At 41.7% G+C, this 26,715-nt stretch overlaps 1 protein-coding gene across 9 annotated transcripts in view; it reads left to right on the top strand.

Moving 5' to 3' along the window:
- Positions 1-26,715, top strand: part of TCF12 (transcription factor 12) — a 283,238-nt gene that overhangs the window by 67,212 nt on the left and 189,311 nt on the right. For all 9 annotated transcript variants that reach the window (XM_089667821.1, XM_089667836.1, XM_089667793.1 and 6 more), the window contains one exon: positions 12,156-12,229. In XM_089667821.1, the coding sequence (XP_089523947.1) occupies positions 12,156-12,229 (74 nt within the window). The remainder of the gene's footprint in view (positions 1-12,155; positions 12,230-26,715) is intronic.

Below are 26,715 nucleotides of genomic sequence, written 5' to 3'. Positions count from 1 at the left end.
TACGGGGAGTGAGGGGGAGGGGGGACAACTTCCGCTTCTGATCGTCTAGGCAATCGAAGTGGTAGTGGGTACCTGTCAAATTCGGGTAACCCTTTCTAACCCATCTGTATTCTGTCCAAGACGTTTTGACTTGACTTGAGTTCCAATAAGCTGGCCATACCCTAATAGTGTGGTTTTTTTTTTTTAATTCAATTTACAGGCTGTATGAAATAAATCTAAAGGGTGCTTCTCTCTATGCTATACACCACGGATGGACAAATATATCTCCGCGTCTGGGTATTTTGATAACCAGCTGTCAAAATACAATTAACAGTCGCCTTCATCTGATTGGATGCAGCCACTTTTTGGTTGACCGTTTTCCATTCGGCTTCTTCAATTTTTTTTTCTTTCATTTCAGCGATATCTGGCGGAAGGTGCCTGACAAGGCCATCCACTGAGTGAATTTCGGCTGGTTCCTCAGGAAATCCATACAGTGTATGGTCCGCTTTGGAGACAGAGATACCCTGCCCCCACTACTTTACTATTGGCCTTTTACTATGATGGGATGTGCCAGTGCACATGTGTAGAAGATGAGGGGGGTAGGCTTCAGTCCAACAAGGCCTGGTATTTTTGTGTGCCAGCAGCCTGTCAATGTCTATGGCAGACAGGAATATGCTGTGGCTGAATGGTACTCACTTTTAGGTGCCCTATGTGTCCAGGGATGAATGCCCAGAATGCAGAGGCAGATTATGTTCAAGGCTGCTGCATGTATATACTGCTTTTGGCCACTTTAAAGTGCTTTGGAACATATTTGTGTGTGTTAATTTTTTGGAATGTGACTTTTTTGCCTTTTGAACTGTTGAACCTTTATTTTTACATCCATATCCACTTAAAGTACAGTGTCAAAATTAGGCCAGGAGCAGCCACCCTTGCATTCATTTAAGCATAGTGTTCCCCAGTGAATTCCTTTGACTGCTCTTTCTAAATCAAGCAGCTACTGTTGGGAGAACAAGCGATAGCTGTGTTAATAAATATCCAGTAGATGAAGATATTAGGCAGTAAAATAACTCGTGTGCGAACCATTATGATAACCTTTCATTTACCCTCATATATGCCATGCATAGCAATAGACTGGCAACTTTGTGACATCTGTGTTAGTTTTCCTTTTTATTTTGCCAACAATTTTAAATAATCTTGTCTTGCAATAGTTCTGCAGCAAAAACTTGGTCTTTACCAAATTAATTAAAAAGCAAAATAGTATCGCTTGCATTTGTTTTGATGGCACTAATGTCAAATGCATTGACTTTAGGATTTTTTGGGGGGTTTTTTTGTTACCTTAATGCATTCTAAATTTAAAGCAGAACTTTACCAATAACAGTTTGATAACAATGAATATTTAACAAAAGAACATACTTTCTACATTAGTAATTATGCTATCAAAATTATTGCTGTAAATTGCCTCCTGTACTGCTTCTGTTGCTTTTTGCTGGAGGTTACCATTTTGTTGCAGCCCAAAGCAGTGACTTCCCTTTTGGAGAAACCAGAGAAAATCAGGGCCATACAATAAGCCACGAATCCCTGTAAGTTTTTAACTTTTTTTTTTTTTGTGCCTCCCTGGCCCCCCCCAAAGCAGTAAATCTTTATAATGGCAGCTAATCAGCCACTAGTGTTCTAATTTTAGTCACAGTGGTGAGAATTCAGGACAACTGGGCATGTGCAGAGCAGGGTGAGACTGTGCATCACTGACATTCCTCTGGCATATACCTGTTAGCATGCCTCTGCATCCACGAAATCTCGGAATTTCTGGCAGAGACTCGACGTGTGTCTGCGTGTGGGGGGTCTGTGGTGTAGTCCTAATTAACCTTTTTGTTTTTTTTTAGAGATATATATTTATATTATTATGTATTATTCACTTTAATATTTTTTTTTTTTTATGGATCTCCTTAAACCACATGTACATGATGTGCTTACTGACTTTTAGTGAAGCTCTATTTTTACAGTTTTACACAATGGTTATGTGTTACTGCTGTTACTCACAATTCTCAGACTAATTAAAAACCATACTTTCCTTGTGTGTCTTGTATCTTTACAGGCATCATAAGTGTATGTAAACCAACACATTTATTTTAGATATATATAAGTGTAAGGCTCTGTTCACACCAATGCATTTTTTAGTGCTTTTTGCAGAAATGTACTACAGTCCATTTAACTTTGTTTCCTATGTGACATGTTCACAATTATGCTTTTTTGAGCTGCTGGATTTTTGGAAAGGGTCAGGGACTTTTTTAAAAGCAAAAAGCAGCATTTTTGCTACAATATAGTTCAATGGAGAAGCTGCTGAAATTCATGGTAGTGTGTTTTTGCCGCATTTTGCATTTTTATTCTACTCCGCAACAAAAAAAAATTGCACTTTAACAAAAAAAAAAACTGCAAAAAGTACTGGATAAGCATCAACTGCAAAATGCATATATGTGAACCAAGTCTTTAAAGCCCTTTTCAGGTTTTTAAAGCTTTTTACTCACCATCTATCCTGCACCTATTACCCTTCTTCTTCTCCTTCTCCTCCTCCTCCCTCCCCCCTCCCTCCTCCCTCCCCCCACCCTCCTCCCTCCCCCCACCCTCCTCCCTCCCCCCTCCCTCCCTCCCTCCCTCCCTCCCTCCCTCCCTCCTCCCTCCCTCCCTCCCTCCTCCCTCCCTCCCCCCTCCCTCCCTCACTTCCTCCTTCCCTCCCTCCCCCCTCCCTCCCCCCTCCCTCCCTCCCTTCCTCCTTCCCTCCCTCCCTCCCTCCCTCCCTCCCTCCTTCCCTCCCTCCCTCCCTCCCTCCTTCCCTCCTTCCCTCCCTCCTTCCCTCCTTCCCTCCCTCCCTCCCTCCCTCCTTCCCTCCCTCCCTCCTTCCCTCCCTCCCTCCCTCCCTCCCTCCTTCCCTCCTTCCCTCCTTCCCTCCCTCCTTCCCTCCTTCCCTCCCTCCTTCCCTCCTTCCTTCCCCTCCCTCCCTCCCTCCCTCCTTCCCCTCCCTCCTTCCCCTCCCTCCTTCCCCTCCCTCCCTCCTTCCCCTCCTTCCCCTCCTTCCCCTTCCTCCCTCCCTCCTTCCCCTCCTCCCTCCCTCCCTCCTCCCTCCCTCCCTCCCTCCTTCCCCTCCTCCCTCCTTCCCCTCCTCCCTCCCTCCCCTCCTCCCTCCTTCCCCTCCCTCCCTCCCTCCCTCCCTCCTTCCCCTCCTCCCTCCCTCCCTCCCTCCTTCCCCTCCTCCCTCCCTCCCCTCCTCCCTCCCTCCCTCCCCTCCTCCCTCCCTCCCTCCCCTCCTCCCTCCCTCCCTCCCTCCTTCCCCTCCTCCCTCCTTCCCCTCCTCCCCTCCTCCCCTCCCTCCTTCCCCTCCTCCCCTCCCCTCCTCCCTCCCCTCCTCCCTCCCTCCCCTCCTCCCTCCCTCCCCTCCTCCCCTCCTCCCCTCCCTCCCTCCTTCCCCTCCTCCCCTCCTCCCCTCCCTCCCTCCTTCCCCTCCTCCCCTCCTTCCCCTCCTCCCTCCTTCCCCTCCTCCCCTTCCTCTCTCCTCCCCTTCCTCTCTCCTCCCTCCCCTCCTCCCTCCTTCCCCTCCTCCCCTTCCTCTCTCCTCCCCTTCCTCTCTCCTCCCCTTCCTCTCTCCTCCCCTTCCTCTCTCCTCCCTTCCCCTTCCTCCCTTCCCCTTCCTCCCTCCTCTCTCCCCCTTCCTCCCTCCTCTCTCCCCCTTCCTCTCTCCCCCTTCCTCTCTCCCCCTTCCTCTCTCCCCCTTCCTCCCTCCTCTCTCCCCCTTCCTCCCTCCTCTTTCCCCCTTCCTGTCTCCCCCTTCCTCCCTCCTCCTCCTCCTCCTCCTCTCTTCTTCTTCTTTTTTTTTTTTTATACCCGTTAACCTATTTTATATGACAAGGGTGCACAGACAATGGTGATGCAATAGGAAACTTAATTGTAAAAAATGGTCAAAAGGAAAACCTTTTTTTACAAGAAGCACAACTTTCAGGGCATAGGAGACACTTCATTACACATATCTAATGCGCTTTATCCTATATAACCAACCCACCCCTCCCCATCAGCACGTGATGTGATCTTGCTTATGAATCCTCACACAACTAAAAAATACATTTGTTTGCAGAAATATCGGAAAAATAAGTAATTGTTTTGTGATCTTTTTTAAAAAGTGTATTCTAAGTAACATCCTGCCAGACTGCATGTGGCTGGGGCCATATATGCAAATGTAAATATTTGTTACTTATTAGAAGGTAGAAATGTTGATTGTGTCCACGATGCCATCTTTGCTACATAAACTTTTTAAAATCATAAAGTAATATACTTATTCCTGGAACAAATCTAATAAAGAAAAACAGAGGGTAAGATGGAAATTCCTACCTTCAATAACTGGTGTAACAGAGAAATTTGATTTTGTTAGGTTAGACATATTTATTTAATCCACAAGTAACAGCTGGTAAACATGTATATGGTCGTCCTTTTTTCTTTCTATTTTTTTTTTTCTTCCTTGTCTAAGGTGCTAGCAGCATTGTTTTAAACTTACAATTCAATTGTGTGTAATCTGTGCTTCTCTGAGTGGAAAACATAGTTTTATGTCAGGTTTTGAAGCTTATCTAGTTATATAGTTGTAAGCCTGGGGGGGGGGGGGGGGGGGTAAGAAAATGCCTGAAATCTCATTTATTTATAGTCAGTAGAGGTACACTGACTAAGGCTGATGGTAGTCATGGTTCATTCACTCAAAGGATTCTGCCCACATGGCCGCTCCTGTTTTTGAATTGTGACAGCAAGTTCAGGGTGAAGATCCGTGCTTGCTGCCACAATGAAAGGGGGATTGGAGTGAGCGGTGGCAGGAGCAGGAACAAGTTACATGTTACATTCTAAATACAGGTAGAACATGTAACATGTTTAAAAAAGGGAACTTCTCCTTTAACCGCTTGGGTCTGAATACTCAAGGCCTTGCTTCATTTCAGGCCTTGTTCTGCTAGGTGGTATTACTTGTCTTTTCAGACGCTCCCTGAAGACAGGCCCACCACTATGACTAGGTGACATTTTCCATCTCTCACTGAAGGCAATTCACCGGTATACCCAGAAGGGACAGATGCCTGTAATCAGGGCTTGACAAATTTGCTTTGACTCTAGGAAAAAGTCAGGAGCCAGGTTTTTTATGCCGCCTGCTCCTGGGACTGCCCCCCCCCCAACCCCGTCCTCCAGCTACCCCACCCTTGTATTGCTGTACCCCCCCTCCCTCTCATCCTCCAGCCACCCCACACTTATACTGCTAGCCCACCCCCTTTCCAGCCACCCCACACTACTAAACTACCCTCTACCCCCCCCAAATCCATGGCAACTCATGGGCTGAGGATTTGGATTTTACTGCCCCCCACCCCTATCCTGGCACCATAAGGCAACTGGTGCCAGCTTTGCCAGCCAGCATAGTCTGGAGATTAGATCCCTATCCCTAGGGTAGGTGGGTGGGTAGGTGGGTGGGGGTTTGGAGAAGATGGGGCTGTTTCACACACCGAGGTCAGAGTAAGGTTGATGGAGTGCAGGTGCTGGTTCCCGGCCAGCATATCACAAGTGTAATAAAAGCGCCACACCCTTAATACTTTAAAGCAGCAATTCCACCTCAAAGAAACCAAATAAATTTCTTAGTGCTATAACGTAAAGGAATGCGCTAAAACCACAAACTATTCCTAATTTAGTGTAGAAACATTAGTGCAAAAGATATATATATATATATATCTATTCTCAATTAATATCAAAAAATATCAAAATTATGTGCAAAACTATTTTTTAGTGCATAAGTAATTTAAATAATTAAATTTGTGAATATTAAAAAAAATGTCCAATTCTGAATTTCTTCAAATGTCCACACAAATCCTTTTCAAATTCAGGTGCTCTCAAAGAAATTGTGCCAAAATCCACCACCAAAAGTAAAGTTGGGTAACTCACCAGAGCTCCATGCTGATCTATCTCTAGATCAGCAAAAAACGCTTTTTGCTCTGGGAGCAGATGCAATGAATCAACTTCTCAGGTGTGATGATCAATAGCTACACAATCATCCATAAGGTAGGTATCCACCACTCAATATAATGGTTCCAGGAGCATTATATCACTCTCTCTTTTTATATCTCTCCACCGAGGTCATGTTTGGGAATGAAAGAGAAAATCATGGTGCAGCCAGTTTTTTTTTATAAAAGTATCCAACAATTTAAATTTTATTAAATTGTTCGGATAGTTTTATAAAAAAACTGGCTGCACCATGATTTTCTCTTTCATTCCCAAACATGACCTCGGTGGAGAGATATAAAAAGAGAGAGTGATATAATGCTCCTGGAACCATTATATTGAGTGGTGGATACCTACCTTATGGATGATTGTGTAGCTATTGATCATCACACCTGAGAAGTTGATTCATTGCATCTGCTCCCAGAGCAAAAAGCGTTTTTTGCTGATCTAGAGATAGATCAGCATGGAGCTCTGGTGAGTTACCCAACTTTACTTTTGGTGGTGGATTTTGGCACAATTTCTTTGAGAGCACCTGAATTTGAAAAGGATTTGTGTGGACATTTGAAGAAATTCAGAATTGGACATTTTTTTTATATTCACAAATTTAATTATTTAAATTACTTATGCACTAAAAAATAGTTTTGCACATAATTTTGATATTTTTTGATATTAATTGAGAATAGATATATATATATCTTTTGCACTAATGTTTCTACACTAAATTAGGAATAGTTTGTGGTTTTAGCGCATTCCTTTATTTAAGTCCCGGCCAGCATAGTTTGGCTGTGCCACCTCGTCCTGAGCACCTGGCTGTCTGTGAGGAAGTCAGTGCTGTACTGGAGATGGGGCTGTCTGCTGTCAAAGGTGGAAGGACTTGATGAACCTGGCTTCCCACGGAGCATTCATCCATGGCCACCTGCTCTTATGCTGACAGTGCTGATAGCTCAGGAGGTTGCATTCCTTTGCTCCATGGGCTCTCCGTACCAATTGAGATCTCTGTGTAACAGGAGGGCTGGGAGATAAGCCGGCGCTGTCCTTTGGGGAACCGGCTCTTAGGGCTGCACCAATGTGTGGGAAGTTTGTTGCGTGCACCACAATGCTCTGCACACCAGGAGGCATGGAGGTGACTCCGGGGGGGGGGGGGGGTCTCTGGACACAGCTTTGATTCATGGGAGAGGAGAAGAGGGGCCAGACGAGGATATGGGAATGAGATGGGGAGCCCTGCATGGCTGGGGGTCCTCAAGCAGCTGCCTGTATGCTGGCACCGGCCCTGAAGGTGAGAATGTCACTGTGGGAAGGGAGTGCAGGCCCCACTCAGGAATCCTCCATCAGGCATTGTACCAGGCACAGCCAGCCCAGGGGAAGTGAAAGCAAAGCTGAGCGGCCCGAGCTGCGAGGAGAGCGCGGACAGTGGCCACTAGTTCGGGGAGCGTGGAGACCTGTCAGTGAATGGGCTGACAAATACCCAGATGCCAGGATGCAATTTCTGGTCACCTTAGTGACCTGGCTCTTGGGATCTGTCAAACCCTGTCTGCAATCGAGACCCTTTACCCCTTTTCCTATAGGGTCCTCTTCACCAACAGCTTCTATAGCTCTGCTGTGTGGTCCAGAGACCCACAATGTGTCTGCAAGGCCTCTTTCATAGACTGATATATATAGAAGCGGTCACTGAAGTGGCCTTAGGGCTACTTCACATTAGATGCAGTCCAGTGCATTTTTTTTTCTGCATCAAAAATGTATGCACAGTGTTTTCAAAGTATTCCAATGGCCCTAATTCACACCGGTCAGTCAGTTTCTGGTGCGGTAAAAAAAGTAGAACATGCTGCATTTTTTCTGTACAGAACTGTACTGGAACATGGCAAACAGCAACAAAACTGCATCAGAATGGAATTTGGTATGAACTGTAAGCTAAATCGTATCTGGAATGCATCCGGAGTGCGTTTGTGTGTTGTGAACTGGCCCTTAAGCAGCAGGGGAAATGCATCCAACATGGGCATACAACTGACCTTGCCAGCTGGAAGCATTACTTTTCCGCTGTATGCTTTAAGTTGGCAGTAAAAGGGTTAACAAAAAACCCCCCACAAAACTAAGGAGATTCCAAATGCATCGATTCACCATTTTTTATTTATTTTAAATATTTATTGATTTTTCAGATAAACAGGTTGTATAAACATACTCATTAAAACATTAATACATTATCAAAACATTTATCACTTCATCTTTACCCCAACCCCCCTCCCCTACCTATATATCACCCATTCCCCCCCCCCCCCATCCAACCCTTCACCCCCTCTGCTCTGCATTTTCCTATTCATTTCTGGAGATCCTACTCCCTATAGAAGAACAAAATATATAACCATATTATTCTATGTTAGTCCCCCATAAACTCTATAGTTAGCTTTGACTTTTTAAATTCCTCCAATTTGTTCCATCTTATATGATGACTCTCCATCTTATCTTCATTCATATGATAAAGTTCCTCCAATTTACGTATTTGATCCACCCTATCAACCCAATCTTTTATTTTTGGCACCTCCTGTCTCCTCCAGAACTTGGGTATTAATCCCTTTGCTGCATTCAAATAATACATTAAACCAGATTCTTTATATTTTTTGACTGAAAGCTTAGTACTATGAAACAGGCAAATCTCTGGGTCTATTAAAATATCAGCCTCTGTAATTTTCTGAATCAAGCTTACTATTTTCCCCCAGTACTCCTTGTATTTTAGGACACTCCCACCATATGTGATACATTGTGCCTCCACATCCACGCCAACATAAAGGTGAATTATCTCCACTCAATCTGTGTGCCACACTCGGTGTGATATACCATCTTGCCAGACATTTATAATTCATTTCTACCTCCTGCATATTTATATTTCCATGAATTATTCTATACATTTTCCTCTGTTTTTCCTCATCTATTGTTACACCTATATCCTTTTCCCATTTTTCTATATATGGAGGTCTTATATTTGTATTTTTTTCAGTGAGAATCTTACATGTTTTGGAAGTTCCGTGTTTCCCATCTCCCCGTGTACCTAATAAATGTTCAAAAGGGTTCCAATCCTCTCTTGTTCTTAAAGGCTTTGGAAGCTTCCCTATAAAGTGTTTTAATTGAAAATACCGCCACTCATCCATTCTCGTGAAAACTTCTCCCTTATTTTCCAGTTCTTTAAGTGAACCTATTTCCTTTCCCCACCATTTTATCCCTTAGTTGTGCATCTTCCTTCTTAATCCACTTCCCTGTGATACCTTCTTTACCCGGGGTGAAAAACTCTGTGGACCCTAAGGGCATTAACAATGAATTAAATTCCCATCCCATCTGTTTAGGTAAAACATCCCAAACTCTTAAAACATTTAATGTGAACAAACTTGTGCTGTCTGCTAATCCTCGGTATTGTAGAGGTAACCATACAATTCTACTTAATTTGTGATTACTTTTCTATTTTAACCTTTTCCCTTTTGCACCGAAAGCTTGTCCTCAAAATTGTATGTTAGTGCAAATAAAAAAAGTATCACGGACAGTACTCAATTGTTTATGTCCAGTCAAAAATTCTCGCCATTATTACCGAGTTATAATATCTTTTCAAATCTGGTACTCCCAATCCGCCTTTCTCTTTATTTCTGCATAAAATTTCCTGACTTATTCTCGGTTTCTTTATTCCTCCAAATAAATCTTAACATTTTTTTTATTGTTCTAAAATATATTTCTGATAGTTTAATTGGTATCATTTGAAATTTATATAACATTTTTGGAACAATCACCATTTTTATAACATTTATACGACCTATCCATGACGTGGTTCCCCCTCCTAATTTCCTTAGTTAATGCTTGATCTCATTTAACAATGGGATATAATTCAATTTATATAAATTCTTGGAGGATACAGTTAATTTTATTCCTAAATATTTTAATTCTTTTTCTCTCCAAACAAAGGGAATTTCCTCCTGTAGCCTATTTTTCCTCTCTAATTGGAAGGTTTATATTTAAAATCTGTTTTTGTTGGATTAATTTTTAAATTTGATATAGCCCCATACTCTTTCAGTGATCTCATTAAATTTTTTCACTGTTATCCTTGGGTTTCCCCTATAAAACAGCATATCATCTGCATAAGCTGCCACCTTATGCTCTGTCTCCTATCCATATTCCCTTTATATCTATATTATTCCTTATTGTAGCCAATAGAGATTCTAATGACAAAATATATAGAAGTGGAGACAGAGGGCAGCCTTGTCTTGTTCCATTTAGCATCCCAAAACACTTTGATAATTCCCTGTTAACCATGATTTCTGCAGAGGGTTGACTATATAGTGTCCTATCCCCAATACTTCCAATGTATCCATCATATATCCCCAATCTACTCTATCAAATGTTTTTTCAGCATCAATCGAGGGTACCATCGCAGGGTTTTTCTCTTTCCTACTTTTTTTGTATGAGGAACAGAGATCTCCATTGTCTCTACCCTCTCTCCCTGGGACAAAGCCTACTTAATCTATGTGTATCCTTCCCGGCATTAGATCTTTCAACCTGTTTGCCAGAACTTTGGCATATAATTTAGTATCTATGTTCAATAAGGAAATCTGTCTATAACTTGAACAGTGAGTAACATCCTTACCTTCCTTATGTATGAGAACTACATGTGCTTGTAGGGATTCCCTCCTCATTTCCATCTCTCCCCACAATGCATTCGTATATATCCTCAATTTGGGTACTAATAGTTCTTTATATTTTTTAGAATACCTCACAGTATTTCCGTCTGGACCTGGACTTTTCCCAGCTGCAGTACTTTTTAGTGCTAGTTGTATTTCTTCCTGGGTTATTGCTAATTCGAGGGTTTTTAATTGTTTCTCGCTTATTTTCGGTAATCCTGCATTTTTTAAATATGACTGTCTTTTTTTTTTATTTTTCCTACTCCATCTTTATTTATAGAACTTTGGGGAATAATATTATATAAATTATTATAGTATTCTTTAAATACTTTAGCTATATCTTTAGTCGAATACACTAATTCTCCTTTGGGATCTCTTATTTTCTCTATATAGTTCCTGGATTTATTTTTTCTCTGAGCCCTCATTAAATACTTTCCTGGCCTATCTCCCCATCTATATCTCTCACTTATTTTATTAAACACTCGTCTCTTATCTTCTTCCAGAAAATTATTTAATTCTTCTCTTTTATTTATTACCCTCTGCATAATCTCTTTTGTTACTCTATATTTGTGTCTGCTCAAGCTTACAGAGTTCTCCAAGAAGCGCATTCATTTTTACTTTTCTTTCCCTCTTCTTCTTTGCTCCAATCGTTATCAGGATTCCTCTAATATAGGCCTTATGAGCCTCGCACACCGTTGCTACAGACACTTCCCCAGAATAATTTTCTTCAAAAAATTGCTTTATTTCTTTTTTTGATTTTTTTTGATCCGTCTCTTGATCCTGGAGGAGTGTCTCATTCAACCTCCATACTTTTCCCACTCAGCTCCTTTCCCCATAATAATTGCTTTGTGACCGGAGCATGGTCCGATATTTACATCACTTCTATTTTTACTTTGACCAAAGACTCAATAACTCGATGTTCCAGCAATATATAGTCCAATCTTGAATACATCTCATGTGCATGGGAGTAAAACGTATAATCTCTGTCCTTCACATGCTTAATTCTCCATATATCCACAGGTTGGCATTGGAATATAATTTTCTTTCAAGGATCTCAAAGATCTACTTTCCTCTCTCTGCACAGGAGATGTCATGTCTATATGAGGGTCCATACAGACATTGAAAAAATTAATGGATTTCAAAAAGGTAGTCTAATTGTGGCAGGAGATTTCAGAGTATTTTTTAGGAATATCTCCGGTTTCTTGTTCAGGCAATAAATATTTGCTAATGTACATTCTATTTCTTGTAGTTTTCCCTTCAGAAACAGAAATAGATGTGAGGTGTTGGTTGATTTATTTTTTCCTCATGAGTTATGTTTAGTAACTTATGACCACAGCATTTTTGGTGTTCTAATCAAAATACAAACAACATGTATAGAAGTAGCTGGTTTTTTTTCTGGCTAAAGCTGTTCTTTCATTTTATCTGAATTGTTTTTGCTGTAATTATACTTTTGCAATACATATTTGTGTGTGTGTTTTATTTATTGTCTACAAAATATTTATTCATTTTCATAATTCATAGGTATAGATGAAAGATCTGGAACTTCATCATGGGGAACCAGCAGTCAGATGAGCCCATCTTACGAATCTTCAAGGGTAAGTTTGTGTTTTGCAATTGATATTCGAAATATGTCTTTAATGGGGCAAAATAAATGTGAGTTAATAGTGCATAAATTAGTAAACTATGAGCACATTGTGAAAGTGTTCTGATTATAATAGTTAATTCTTTATTAACCACTTGAGCTCCGCAAGGTTTTACTCCCTTCATGACTAGGGCATTTTTTGCTGTTCATCACTGCGCTACATTAACTGGCAATTGCTTGGTCATGCAGCACTCTACCCAACTGCAATGCATGTCATTTTTTCACACAAATCGTTTTATTTTGGTGGTATTTTTTTGCTGTATAAGCAAATATACCAAATATTTTGAATAAAAAAAACTTAGGTTATTCAAATAACCTTTCTTCATAAATATAGGCCAAAATGTAGTCTGCTGCAATTCTTGGATAAAAATAACCCAAAACAGTGTATATTATTTAGTCTGTGAAAAGAAAAGACCCTAAATGCCAGGACAGCACAGTGATTGCGGGGTATCTAAGCCACTGACAGTGGCCCAATATTGAGCATCGCAATTTGCAGGGCTCAGTGGACACAGTGGTTGCAGTGCCACTGTATGCCCCAGGGGAAACGATTGCAGTGCCTGGGGAAGCCGCTGGTGAGCTGTAAAATTACTATTGGCCAGTCAGCAAGTGGTTAATGGCTCTTAATGGTCCAATAGAGTAAGCTTGTTAAGCCTTTCTTCTAGTCTGTTTCTGCACAATCTGTCCAATTAGATTGCCACTAATTCTAAATTAAACCTCAAAACAATATTTAAAGCTAGCCATATTATCATTTCTTTTCATTTAAAAAAAAAATCAGATCCCTGATGTATACAAAAAAATTGGCGAACAATTTCAGAATGTTTTAGTGTAAAATTGTAAAGCTATCATCTACAGTACATAATATCAAAAGATCCCTTAGTTGTAATGTTTGGGGGTTCTAAGTCGTTTTCTAGGAGAGGAATGCCAAAAATCGTCCCGGACCGGAAGTTGTTAAGCAATACTGCTGGCTCATCTTTCTACATCCTGCCTTTTTAGCCTTAGATCCCTTTCACACGGGATGGACCAGTCAATGGATCCGCTTGCCCAGCGGGGTATCTGTCTGATGATCTCTGCTGAGTAAGCGGATAACAGGTCTGTGTTCACTCCACTTATGCAGAGCGGACACTGACACAGCCCGTTGTCCTTTATAGGCAGTCAGATAGAAACGGGCCGCCTGTCTGTTTCCGACTGCCATCCGATCCAACAGATCTCCATCTGTCTCTTTTTGGCGGATCGAATTGGATGTCGGTGGGTGTAAACAGACACGAGGATGGAGGTTGGGAAAAAGTAAATTACAGGTTTGCAGCGATACACGGCTGACAGAACAAATATAGTACAGGCCGAGATATGAGATGCCAACCACTGCACTGCTGTCACTCCACTAACCCCTCAGCATTGATAATATTGTCCTGTGGCGTGCCCCTCCTTGTAGGCCCAGCACTGATAACACTGTTCTGTGGAGAGGGATGACTTGTGTGGAAGCAACTTCACTCATTGGCCGACCGGCGGAGCTCCAGAAGGGTTTATACGAGAGGTGACTGTGATAGGACTCTTAACGCTGCCTAAGCACAGCAGCGTTCGGGCCCCTGACTGTGGCAATATGTTAGGCCAGTGTTTTTCAACCTTTATACATTCGCAGAACCCCTGGCAAAAGTTTGAGATCTTGGGGAACCCCTGAAATAATGTTTTTATCTACAGCTCATGGAACATATGATCACCGAGCTGTTGATAATTATTTATAGAAATAGCATTAAATACATTTATATTAAAATATACCTACCTAATAATAACCTTTTCTGCATTCTGGGTCCAACGTGGGATAAATAGTCTGGGTGGGCATCAGGGCAGGGTACAGGGGCTTAGGAGGGCACATTACATGAGGGGGAAGCAGGCCATGTTACGTGGAGGCAGGCACATTACATGAGGGCAAGGCACATTATGTGGGAGCAGGGCACATTACATGGCACAGGGCACATTACGCCCTGTTCCAAATTATTATGCAAATGATTTTTTCTCATTTACCTAAATAATTGATGTAAATAACAGTCAGCATAATTCTCATGTTATCAACTATTAAGAGTACAATTCAAATTTTATTGAACAAACCTCCTAATGATAACTGTATTCTTTTTAAACATAAAACACTTCCAATGCACTGTTCCAAATTATTATGCACAGTAAGTTTCAAAACACTTTATTGGTCGTAAAGAACTGAAAATTGCCATTTGTTGTGTTAGCAGCATATTTACTGAAATCAAAAGCTATTTCAATCAAACTTTTAACAACATTTTAACTTTTTTAAACATTTTAACAGGTCACGTTACATTTTAACATAGGACCCCTTATTTGATAGCAGCTTCACAAGTCTTGCATCCATTGAACTTGTGAGTTTTTTTGTTTTCAAGATGTCAGAATAGCCTCCCAGAGATGCTGTTTGGATGTAGACTCCCTCCCACTTTCATAAATCTTTTGCTTGAGGATGCTCCAAAGGTTCTCAATAGGATTGAGGTCAGGGGAGGATGGAGGCCACACCATGACTTTCTCTCCTTTTATCCCCATAGCAGCCATTGATGCAGAGGTATTCTTTGCCGCATGAGATGGTGCATTATCATGCATGAAGATGATTTTATTACGGAAAGCATAGTTCTTCCTTCTGTACCAGGGAAGAAAGTGGTCAGTCATAAACTCCACATACTTTGCAGTGGTCATCTTTACACCTTCGGGGACCCTAAATGGGCCGACCCGATTTGTTCCCATGATTCCGGCCCAAAACATGACCACCACCGCCTTGCTGACGTCGCAGCCTTGTTGGAACAGGGTTGCCGTCCACCAACCATCCACTACTCCATCCATCTGGACCATCCAGGGTTGAACGGCACTCATCAGTGAACAGGACTGTTTGAACATTAGTCTTCATGTATTTTTCTGCCCAATGCAGCCGTTTCTGCTTGTGAGCATTGGTTAGTGGTGGCCAAATAGAAGGTTTATGCACAGTTGCAAGACTCTGGAGGACTCTACACCTTGATGTCCGTGGGACTCCAGAGGCACCAGCAGCTTCAAATATCTGTTTGCTGCTACGTAATGGTATTTTAGCAGCTGCTCTCTTGATCCGATGCATGGATCTGGCAGAAATCTTCCTCAATGTGCCTTTATCTGCACGAACCCGACTGTGCTCTGAATCGGCCACAAATCTCTTAATAGTGCGATGATCACGCTTAAGTTTTCGTGAAATTTCTAATGTTTTCATACCTCGTCCAGGGCATTGAACTATTTCACTCTCTTTGGCAGCAGAGAGATCCTTTTTCTTCCCCATATTGCTTGAAAATGGTGCTCTGCTTAATAATGTGGAACACCGTCCTTTAGTAGTTTTTCCTTAAATTGGGCTCACCGGCCAATCTAATTATCACAGGTGTCCAAGATTGTCTTCAGTGATCAAAAGAGCCCTGACACACAATGCCATCCATGAGTTAAACTGAAAAACAAAATATTTAATCTTTGTGACACTTAAATAGAATTTGCATAATAATTTGGAACAGGGTGTACAGGGCTCGCTGTATTGGACAGACTGTTGGGAACAGTGTGGGGGCACAGCTGCTTCCTCCTTCTACCCGGCTTTAGAGATGGACTGTCCTCCAGTGGTACACTGTTCCTCACCGGCCCCTCCTCCTCCTGTCTACCCCAGATGATATCACATACAAGCACCAGGGATGGGAAGGAGGGACTGGCAGGGAACAGTGCAGTACTGCCAATAATTTATGCCACCCACTTTCCTGCACCTGTGTCCATGTGATCTACCTGTCAGTTGCCTGTGACTGACCGGTACATCGCCACGGAACCCCAGTTGAGAAACACTGTGTTAGGCAAACTAGGCAGCCACGAGGCCTTAGGCGACCACCTAATTTGCCTAATTAAAAAGCCACCTTTGCATCTGTGTGAAAGAGGCCTTAGATGGACAGTGGAGGAAAAGCTTCAGACTGTTGAGCTCATCCCTCTGCTCACTCTTATGTGTCTCCTCCTCTCTGCATGTTCCTTGTCATCAAGTGCACTAAGGAGGGAGCCTGCTGGAGTGAGGAAAAAGGCAAATATGCTGTCATCCTCTGCCTCTAGACTAAACTGGCAATAAACTGGGGCTGCAACTAATTATTATTTTCATAATCGATTAATAAAAAAGTAATGGCAGCGCTCAATTAAATATGTGAATAATCATAATCCACCATATAAACCTGTGCTCAATAATGTGTTCATAAAGAAGATGTGTATAAACACAAATGTGTAAAAGGAAAACTAAAAAGTTCTTCCACTGAGGTATTGCAACCTAAAGTGTAAATACCTCATATGAAACATCAAATGAACAAGGAGAACAGTCCCGGTGTCTTTATGAACTTTACTGTGCAGTCACCCTTGCCAATAGGAAGATTTCAAACTCACCACAAGGTTTTGCTGTCTAAGGATAGAAGAGCAGTATGCACTTGTTTCATAGTATCCCTCATGATCTCTCTCTCTATTGATCTCCAAAGTTGGACTCCTCTGCTCCACCAGGGGTCAATACCAGCACTCGCATTCCTCAAAGAACCATCACCAAGAGGACTTCTCATAGTGCTGTAGTGTAATAGTGACTCAGAGTGTAGATAATAGGTTAAAAACATTCATCAAAACACAAATACAAATGCTGCTTAGTCTCCCTTACATAAGGGGCAGCGAGTCCAGCATGGAGTGGAGGCACGACATTCAGCATTACCCAGTGTCATTTTGCATGATCAAAGCCCTGCGTTGGGTAGAGCTGAATTGCTGAAGGTCATGCCACTGTTTTGCAGATTTTCAGACAGGATTGTAAAATCTTATACATGACAGACTCCCTTGTCATAGGCAGGTGGCTCAATGCAAGCTTCCTGCATCTGCAGTCACGAAGACATCTAGTAGCAGCAGCATGCTTTTTGTAACACCTGTCATGAGCAGGTTAAAGAAATAAAATTAGCCTTTTATAGTATAAAAACTGCAGATAATCACTATTCTAAGGGGTTAATTTTATACTGTGTAACAGTGAAAGTAATATATTAATAATGTACCCAGAACTAGGATATGCAGTGTATTTTAACTGGGAGTCAGACATGAAGCTATATGGAGAATGGAGGGGGGGGGATATACAGCTGCTAAAATAAGTATTGAACACATTTTCATTTTTCGCAGGAAATATATTTCTAAAGGTGCTATTGACATGTAATTTGCACCACGTCGGTAACAACCCATGCAATCCATGTTCACCATATTACACAAAATGTAATTTCTGATGTATTCAATACTTAGTTTACCCGCTGTAAATCTTTTATATTAAAGTAGTAAAGACTGAGACTTTTTTTGCATTAATATAATCATTTTAAATATAATACAGTATTTTGGTAACTTTTTACTTTAAATTTAATTGTAATACCTTAACCGCTTCCCCGCCGCTCTATAGTAGAACTACTGCTTCAGGGCTGCGCAAAATCACATGTATGTACGTGATTTGCCTTTTTAGGTAGGAGGCACTTGCGCCGCCCTACCCATGCTGTCATTGGTGGCTAAGGATGTCGATCACCGGGTCCCGGAGATTCCCCACTGGTATCGACGTGTAGAACTGATAGGGGACAGACCTGTGTATAAACAATACAGGTGTCTCTCCTGCAAGCAAGGACATGCTACTGTGTATTTCTCTGCACAGCAGCATGTCTCCCTAGTAAAACACACACAACACATCAAGTAAAACTGCAGACAGCACACTGTTAACTCTTTGATCACCTTGGATGTTAACCCGTGCCCAGTGTCATTAGTACCGTGTGAGTGCTTTCTATTAGCACTGATCCACTGTATCTGTGTCATTGGGATGTCAATAGCAGTTAGTTCCCTCCCAGTGTCAGAATGCTCGCCACAGTCCCGCTATAAGTTGCTGATCACCGCCATTACTAGTATAAAAAAATATTTAAAATTCCAGTATATATACTGCCATTTGTAGACACTATAACTTTCACGTAAACCAATTAATTTACATGTATTGGGATTTTTATAATGTGTGTCATTTTTTTTTTTTTTTTTTTTTATAGCATAAAAAAACACAGCTGAGTAAATACCACCAAAAGAGTACTGTATTTGTGGGTAAAAAGGACATAAATTTCCTGTACAGCGTTGCATAACTGCGCAATTCTCATTTAAAGTAACACAGGGCTTTATCGCATAAAATGGCCTGGATAGGTAAGGAAGGGTAAATCCTTTGGAGGGCAAGTGGTTAATTTACCTCTAGTCTATTAGCCTTCAGGTTCTCTGGGTTCAGATGTTGATCTTCCCTGCACAGAGCCCTTAAAGTGGTTTGCAAACTTATATATATATATATATCTTCCTTTTCTGGGGTCCCCCGGAGCCGTAACTTCTAGCTCCTCCTACTTTCAGAGTGCCCTTATAGCAAGCCACAAAATTAAAAAAAAAACTTCTGCCTTTTTTGAATCACTTTTTAGTGAAGGACAGAGTGCCAATGACAGCCCTGTCTTATCAGTGTGCACTGCTAGCTGTCAAATGTGGAACGCACATTACCACAGCATGGGTACAAGGTTTTGGGTTTTTTTTGTTTTGTTTTTTTAGGAACTTCAGACCAGTATGGCTATTACTGTATAGTTGCAGTAGTTTTAATTTCACTCTTAATACAGTAAGATTTATTTTATTTCTCTTAAGCAATGCATGTCCTCAATACACTGGGGAAAAGTTTGTCGGTTCCTACAGTTTATTCCAGTTGCTACTGTTCAATGTATTGGGAGAACAGGGGGTTACTTTAAAGTATTGCTCAATTTTATTTTGTAGTGTTGCTCTGAGTGAGGTTTGTAGTAGTATTTTAGAAGTGAATGTCTATTGTGTGTTTTTGTTTTATAATAGCTACTCATGTTAAAGTGGAGTTTCACACAAAAAGGGAGGTTCCGCTTTAAAGACTGGTTCGTTAAGGATTGGCACCTTTGGGGAGCGGGTACCCAAAATTGACAGGTTCCCACTTCCGCTGCGATCGCCTAGGCGATCGGAAGCAGAAGTTATTGTCCTACCCTCCCTCCCCGTAGTCTTCTGGGACACGTGACAGGTTCCAGAAGACTACATGGCCGTTCATGAAGCGCATCGCTTCTCGCGCACACACAGCGGGCACCCGGCTGTGAAGCCGCAGGCTGTCACAGCGGGTGCCCACACTGAAGATGCCAGCACCTGGAACACCAGACTGCTGGTGAAACGGGCTGCGGGGAGGACACCGCGGGATCGTGGCACAGGTGAGTAACTGTTTTTTGTAAAAGTCAGCAGCTAGTTTTTGTAGCTACTTTTATTTTTTTACACTGTGAGTGGAACTCCACTTTAAATGTATCTCCAGTGTTGTGCCGTTGGTTCCTGTTTGATTTTGATGTGGTTTTCTTTACATGAAGCTCTTGTTGGCTCTGGTATTATGTAGTTAGTACTAAAACCATCTGCAGATGTGTTTATTAGTGATCAATCTAAATACACAATTTCTCTCATGGTAATCCTTGGTTGTAGACCACCCAAGGGCAGCAGTTTTCTTGCCGTCTTAAAATATACAACTTGATGAGGACATCAGCATGGGAAAAAATTGGCAAGCTATTTTTTTGGTGTAGTGAAATTATAATCTATTCTGATTTACTGTAGACTGTTGTCTTGCCCATTTTTTCTGTTGTAATTTTATTTTTTTTTTAATGCCAAATTTCCAAATGCTAAGGACGGTTTATGTACAACTAAAAAATGGTAAGGACTTCACTATCATTGGCATGTTAGCTGTAGGCTACAATGCGCACACAACAAAAGACAAAAATCATCCTACAGACAGCTTCAGAGCTGTATTGCAAATATTAAAATGATTGTTTCGAAAATACATGTGAACATATTTGTATCTGTTATTTTATTAAACAATCAAATCATTTGTTATTTGTGTTACAGCAGTACAGTATATCTGTGGGGTTATTTTTGTTTTTCTTTTGTATGCCAAGAATTTTATTTATTTTCTTTTTTTTTTTTAATTGGCTTTAGATGGTATATTTATTTTATTTCAGGTACTTATATAGTGCCGTCAATTTACGCAGCACTTTACATATATATTGTACATTCACATCAGTCCCTAACCCTCAAGGGGTGTACAATCTAAAGTCCCTAACTCACATTCATATACTAGGGCCAATTTAGACAGGAGCCAATTAACCTACCAGCATGTCTTTGGAGTGTGGGAGGAAACTGGAGTACCCGGAGGAAACCCTCGCAGGCACAGGGAGAACATGCAAACTCCAGGCAGGTGGTGCTGTGGCTGGGATTCGAGCCAACGACCCTAGTACTGCCAGGCGGAAGTGGTATAGTTAAATCCCCTGTGGATTTTTTTTTTTTTTACTTTCTTCAGCGAGAGCTTTTCCTGTTCTCCAGCCCCAGAAACTGACATATCTCCAAAGAAAGGGGTAATCCTTCTTTGCTGTCACCAAAACATGTCTTCTTTTTGAAGATTTCCCCTCATTTACCTCCTGTTTCAATTAAAATTGACATTTTGAATTACTCATCACTATCTGTTCTGATAAAATTGGTCAACAGGACAAATCAAAAAGGTGAATATCTATGCCAATGCCTTAGATGGCAATAAGCATCATTGAAGAGTTTCACCCCTCTCTACCCTAAAACTGAAAAAATAAAGTTTTGGTTTTGGATGTACTTTATGATTAGCGTACTCAATTTGTGAAATACACAATTTCATGAAAAAAATGATACATGCAAATACATGTGCATGCAAATTCTGAAGATATGTTTAAATCCTTTTTGTGGGGAGCTCTTTGAAAAGTACCATGTATGTGGTTTAGGTAGATAAATTCTTTAAATAAAGAATGTATTAAAAAAAAAAAAAAAAAAAAGAGAGAGAGAAACTCTGTTCCCTTTCCCCATTTAAAAATGTTACAAAGTCTAGGTTCACACCTATGCATTTACTGTTGTGTTTTGCAGAAATGCACAGCTGTCCATTTAACATGATTTCCTATGGGACAGGTTCACATCTCCGCGTTTTCACCTGGTGCATTTTTTGAAAAGGGTCAAGGACTTTTTTACGCAAAACGTTGCATTTTTGACTCTATAGACTACAATGGAGATGCTGCAGAAAAGCATGTAGTGCGTTTTTGATGCATTTTGCGTTTATTCTGCCCAGCACCAAGTTGAAGAAAAAACGTAAAATGCATCAAAACACTGCAGAAATGGATCATATGTAAAATGGATAGGTATGAACCTAGGCTTAGGGCCAGTTCTCACTGCAAAAATGCACTCCTAATACATTCCGTATATGTTTTTGCTTACAGTTCACACCACCCGCAGTTCCGGTGCAGTTTTGATGCAGTTTGCTGTGTTCCAGTATGGTTGTGTGCAGAAAAAATGCAGCATGTCCTACTTTTTTGCTGCACTAGAAACTGACTGGAACTAACTGCACTGGTGTGAACTAGGGCCATTGGAATACATGAAGAACACTGTGCATGCATTTTTGATGCAGGAAAAAAGTGCTCTGAACTGCATCTAGTGTGAACTAGCCTTGAAAGCTAATTTTTAAAAAATTCAAATGACAAACATGTTATACTCACCTGAATCTAAAAGATGAAGTGCAATAAAGTCAGCTAACAGTAAAACTTACATCAATTAACTGCATGCAATAGGCATAGATATACCATATAACTACAAAATTAAATAAAATAATAATTGCAGCGCTCAGTAAAGTATGTGAATAATTAAAGTCCAGCATGTAATAGGTGCAAATAATGTTTAGGTGCTTCCAGAGGGATTGAAAACTCACTGCAATGATATACTATAAGGGTAGATCAGAAGTATGCACTTGATACAAAGTATCTTCTCTTCTCCTAAGCTGGTATGGTAAAACTCTACTTCTCCTTTCCACCAGGAGTAATATCAACACTCACATCCACAAGGAACTCCCACCAACAAGTTAAGCTCATAGTGTAGTATTTAATGGGGGCTCATTAATGTAGAAGTGCACAAACATGTTAAAAGCAGCCACAATAAAAGATCAAAATACATCTGCCGCTCGTAACACTTACATAAGGTGCCACCAACAACCAAATGGAGTGTTGGGTCAGCCTCAAGCAATTCAGCAAGGTGACGCAGGAACAGTACTTAGACATTCGGGTTATTCTGCTGTTTCTAGGAAGTTTGTACACTGGCAAACTGGCCAGCTCCCTTATAACCCTGTCTTTATGTCAGTCCTCAGGTTTCTTTTACTAGCATCCTAGGAGACTGCTTGCCTTTTCCTCAGCTCTGAAAAACTCAGTTTAGTTTTGCCTTTTTATTTTTGTTTTAAATTTCTTCAGGGTTTTCAATCGAGACTTCAAAATGTTTGCTATTGGGTTTAATACTGCTTTAACAAACATACTACCAAACAGGATGGTGGTGTTCTTCGCTTTAAGGATTTCCCTAGAAGACAGATGCTTCCCCTACTTTAGGTGCTGGTTGCAGCTTTCTGCCCCTATTGGTAGTGACTCAGATTCAATCCGTTTTAGTGTGGACTACTCTTTAAGAGACTGCTCACCTTTCTAGAATAAAGCACCAATGTTGTTCTGCTCTTGACACTTATCCCTGATTTCTTAAGGCATGGTTTGCATCATCTTTGTGGCTCTACGTGTTCTATTTGTATGGGCATGGCAGCCCGTTGTTGTGCCTGCTTTTCCTGCAGAGAACATATATCTGAACCTTGTTTAAAATGCTTCTGCATGGAAATCGTGCGGTGCTTTTGCGCAATGCGTTTGTATCTGGGAAACCACACTGTGTTTTTCAGTGCCTGAGGATGCCAATAATAATTAATGCCCCCCCATCCCCCAAATGTTATCTTCAAGGCACTGCATTTTGTGTGCAGCTGCAATAGAGTGCGTACGATTAGTGCTCAAGATGAGCATCTGAATTGGCGCAGATCTTGGAATAGGATGGAGGAATCCCGTTCTACATCTACTACTACAGAAGTACCTCATAGGAGATCACTCTACTTCCCACTCAAGCAGCATTTCTGGAAGTCAGAAGCAATCTTATTTGTTCAGCCTTCCACTTTAAAGGTAACTTTCCACTTTTTTTTTCCTGAGTGGGAGGTTTTGTCCTGCTGGGATTCCTTACACGTTTTATCACCTAGCAGTTTTGGATGCTTCACTATTAGACCTCTTCATTTAGCTGCCCCTTCTGGCATTACCGCATCTAATTTTTTACAGAACTGTGAGTGCCTGACACCCAGGGATCTCTGATTCCTATCCTGGTAGACATCTATCCTTGGGAGTGGTTTCCCATTCAGTCCCAGTCAGTGCCGGGACAAGGTCATCCAGCGCCCAGGGCAAAGATGGAAGACTGCACCCCTTCCCCCACCCAAACACACACCACAAAGTGGAGGGGGAGGAGCTAATAACGCCACATGGAGCAAAATGTATGTAATGATTGTGGCACGTGCAAAATAGCACCAATTGTTGTGGTGCCCTGAAAAGCTTAAAATCGGTGCACAAATATGGGGCTTAAAGTGGCAAAATGTTGCTGGTGCCAGTCTGAGAAGCACTGTCAGGATGGAGGGAAGTGGAAGTGGGCTTTGAGGGGTGCAGATAACTAAAGGGATCTAGGGGTGGCTCTGAGGGAGTAAGGGGGGCTGAAATGGCTCTAATTTAGATGTACAGCTATAATTGATGCTCCTCTGAAAAATGATCCTTAGCAGATCACTTTTCAGAGGGTGTTTTCTAGGCAGGGAGGAAGAGGTTTTTCACTTCTTCGCTGCCTGTTTTAACCTCACTGACCACCATGCTGCAAGCTATTGCAGTGTGACCCCCATTCCATTATTTGTTGTCATGGCTATGAAGCAAACCATTAGGCCATGGCATGTGTACAACCTTGAGTAGCTGCATCTCCTTGTACAGGTGGGGGGTTGGGAGGAGGAAAAGATGGGGAGAAGGAAGGGGGATAGAAGAAGCGAGGGGGATGTGGGGTGTCTGAGGAGAGGGGGGGGGTCTGAGGAGGAGAGGGTGGTGTGGGGTGGTCTAAGGAAGAGAGGGGGGGGGTGTGGTGGTCTGAGGAGGAGAGGGGGGTGTGGGGTGGTCTGAGGAGGACAGGTGTGGGGTGGTCTGAGGAGTGAGATGGGGGAGGGGTCTGAGGAGAAGGGAGGTGTGGGGGGTGTGAGGAAGAGAGGGGAGGTCTAAGGCTTGGTACCCCCCTCTTCCACTTGTACTCACAGTTGACTCGCTGGAAGTTTCTTCTTTTCATCCCTAGTCATGACATATAAGAAGAGCAGTTTTCCCTCACTACTTAGTAAAGCAGAGCTGAGACTTTGTTTTTAGTCTCAGTGCAGATGCTCCATCTCCCCCTACAGGTTGGAGGAATGAAACCGCCAGAATTCTCTCCCCAGCTGAAGGTGGCCACTCTTCTTGTGACAGGAGTACGTTATGCCTGTCAGTGAGTAGTGGCAGAAGCAGCTAAGTCACCAAAGCGCTCCCCCTTACTGCTCTGCCTGGGGGAGGTGACTGCTCGGCCCCTCCCTCCTCCTGGCCTTGCTCCCTCCTCCTGGCCTTGCTCCCACTCACCTCTTGGCAGTGGAGTTCTTTTGCATTAACTTGGATTGCTTTCCTAGTGATGATGGAATCTCTTCATACCCTTTCTCTTGCGCTCTCTGGAGGGAATTTGTAAAGTGCTAGATTGAAGGGGATTAGTTCCCACTGCTCCCTTGTCTTTCAGAGAGCCGGAGTCATCAGTGTACTGCTGGTAGTTTTATCTCTCTTCTATGAAATAATGAGGGAAGCCTTGTATACACCAATTAGTTACTGCATTCTACTATACAGTCATAATTGTGAAACTTTATTTTCCCTCAAAACAGATAATCCAACGAAAGTAACTATATCCTACTACTTTATTGTATTCTTAGTAAGATATAGTCGATGTCCCTTTTGGTTGTATTCTCTTTGTTTTATGTTTTTTTAAATATAGATATATTCTCAACATTGCCATGTGTCCAAGAGGTTACAGTTAGAAATGTGTGCATACAGTACAGCAGTATTTAGCATTTGTGAAATCTTGATGTACAGATGTGACACGTTCACATCTGTCGGTCACTTGCACTATGACGGAGTCTGGAATTTGTGAAACCATTCTGTGTAGTTTACTGCTTAACATCTCGGCAAGAATTTTCAGTATGTGAACTATGAGCGTAGTCAGATGTTTTTCCCCTGATAGACTTTTATGGATTTACCTGAAAACACTCAGTACATGTTTGAAAAGCTCCTCTCCTCCCCTTTCTCAGCCCAGGAAACAAACAACTGAAGCTTGATACATGTGCAAAAACACTTGCGCAAATCTTGTAACACACCCGAGAGGGGAAAAACGCTTCAAAATCACTAGGAATGTGCAGTGCTCAGGAGTGGACGCAGGCTGAAAGTGACTCGGTCATTAGTTAATGTGTATGTCCAGCAAAATGTTTACATGCACTGATATTTGAGCATCTCCATGACAGCCTTTAATATGAACTCAAGTGTGTTATCCCTTGTTGGCCAAAACTGCATAACAACATTTTCAGATTTCGGTGCTTGAAGTGAATACGTTTGCATGGTGTTTCTCTTGTAGATGGCAGAAGCCTAAGGAGATTACTTCCGATCTGAGGGTGGTATTAGTCACTTGGCGTGGGAGTTTTGATCTGGCTTCTGTCTTGGAATCCTGGATGTCTCGTATAGCCAGCCTGAGTCTGGTATACCACAAGAACACTCACAACAGTTGTCAGACTTGCACCCTCCTGGTTCAGCAGTGCTCATGGTCTAATCAAAGGTGGTTTAAATCTAAAATGTTAGTAATTCAGTTATGATTTCTTGTTGTAAGAGTTTAGGACTTTGATCCTTATACCATAAGGATCGTTTTAAGGAGAGGCTAAAAATAAATGACTTGTTCCTGCAATCATATTGCTTTTTATTATTAATGATTTCAGAGATTTTTTTTTTCCCTAAATGCATTTCGTTAGATGAGCCAACTTTAGCAAAGTGAATTGTTTGAAAATTCTGAGGATTAGAATGGGATGTTGAAGTGGAGAAAATGTTTCCTAGTAAAGCTGCGCAACGTAAACTGTATGAGTGAATAGCACCAATGTTTATGTATTGCTAGTAAAAATGCTCTTCATGTTTTGTGTCCTCCTGAGGCTAAAGTATCATTTATATACAGTTTCAGTGTGTAGTGCTCAAAAATGATTGCTTATAACATGTTCTAGATGAGATATTTTGACTGTTGTATGGAAGCATTGTACTTAACCAACACTACAGTAATGGTTCCAACACTTTTTGTGGCTTTTCTTTTCTGATATGTTCTAGTTCTTGAGGGATCATTCACAGCTCTCTGTCTGTAGCCATGCATTAAAACCCATGTTAAAGGATAAGTTCACCTTTTAGATAAAAATAATAAATG

This window comes from Staurois parvus, unplaced genomic scaffold (genome assembly GCF_062004578.1).
Source record: "Staurois parvus isolate SC_StPar_1 unplaced genomic scaffold, SC_StPar_1.0 ptg000054l, whole genome shotgun sequence".
NCBI classification, from domain to species: domain Eukaryota; kingdom Metazoa; phylum Chordata; class Amphibia; order Anura; family Ranidae; genus Staurois; species Staurois parvus.
The sequence above is the reverse complement of the archived record's forward strand: the minus strand, read 5'-3'. Positions and strand labels throughout refer to the sequence as shown.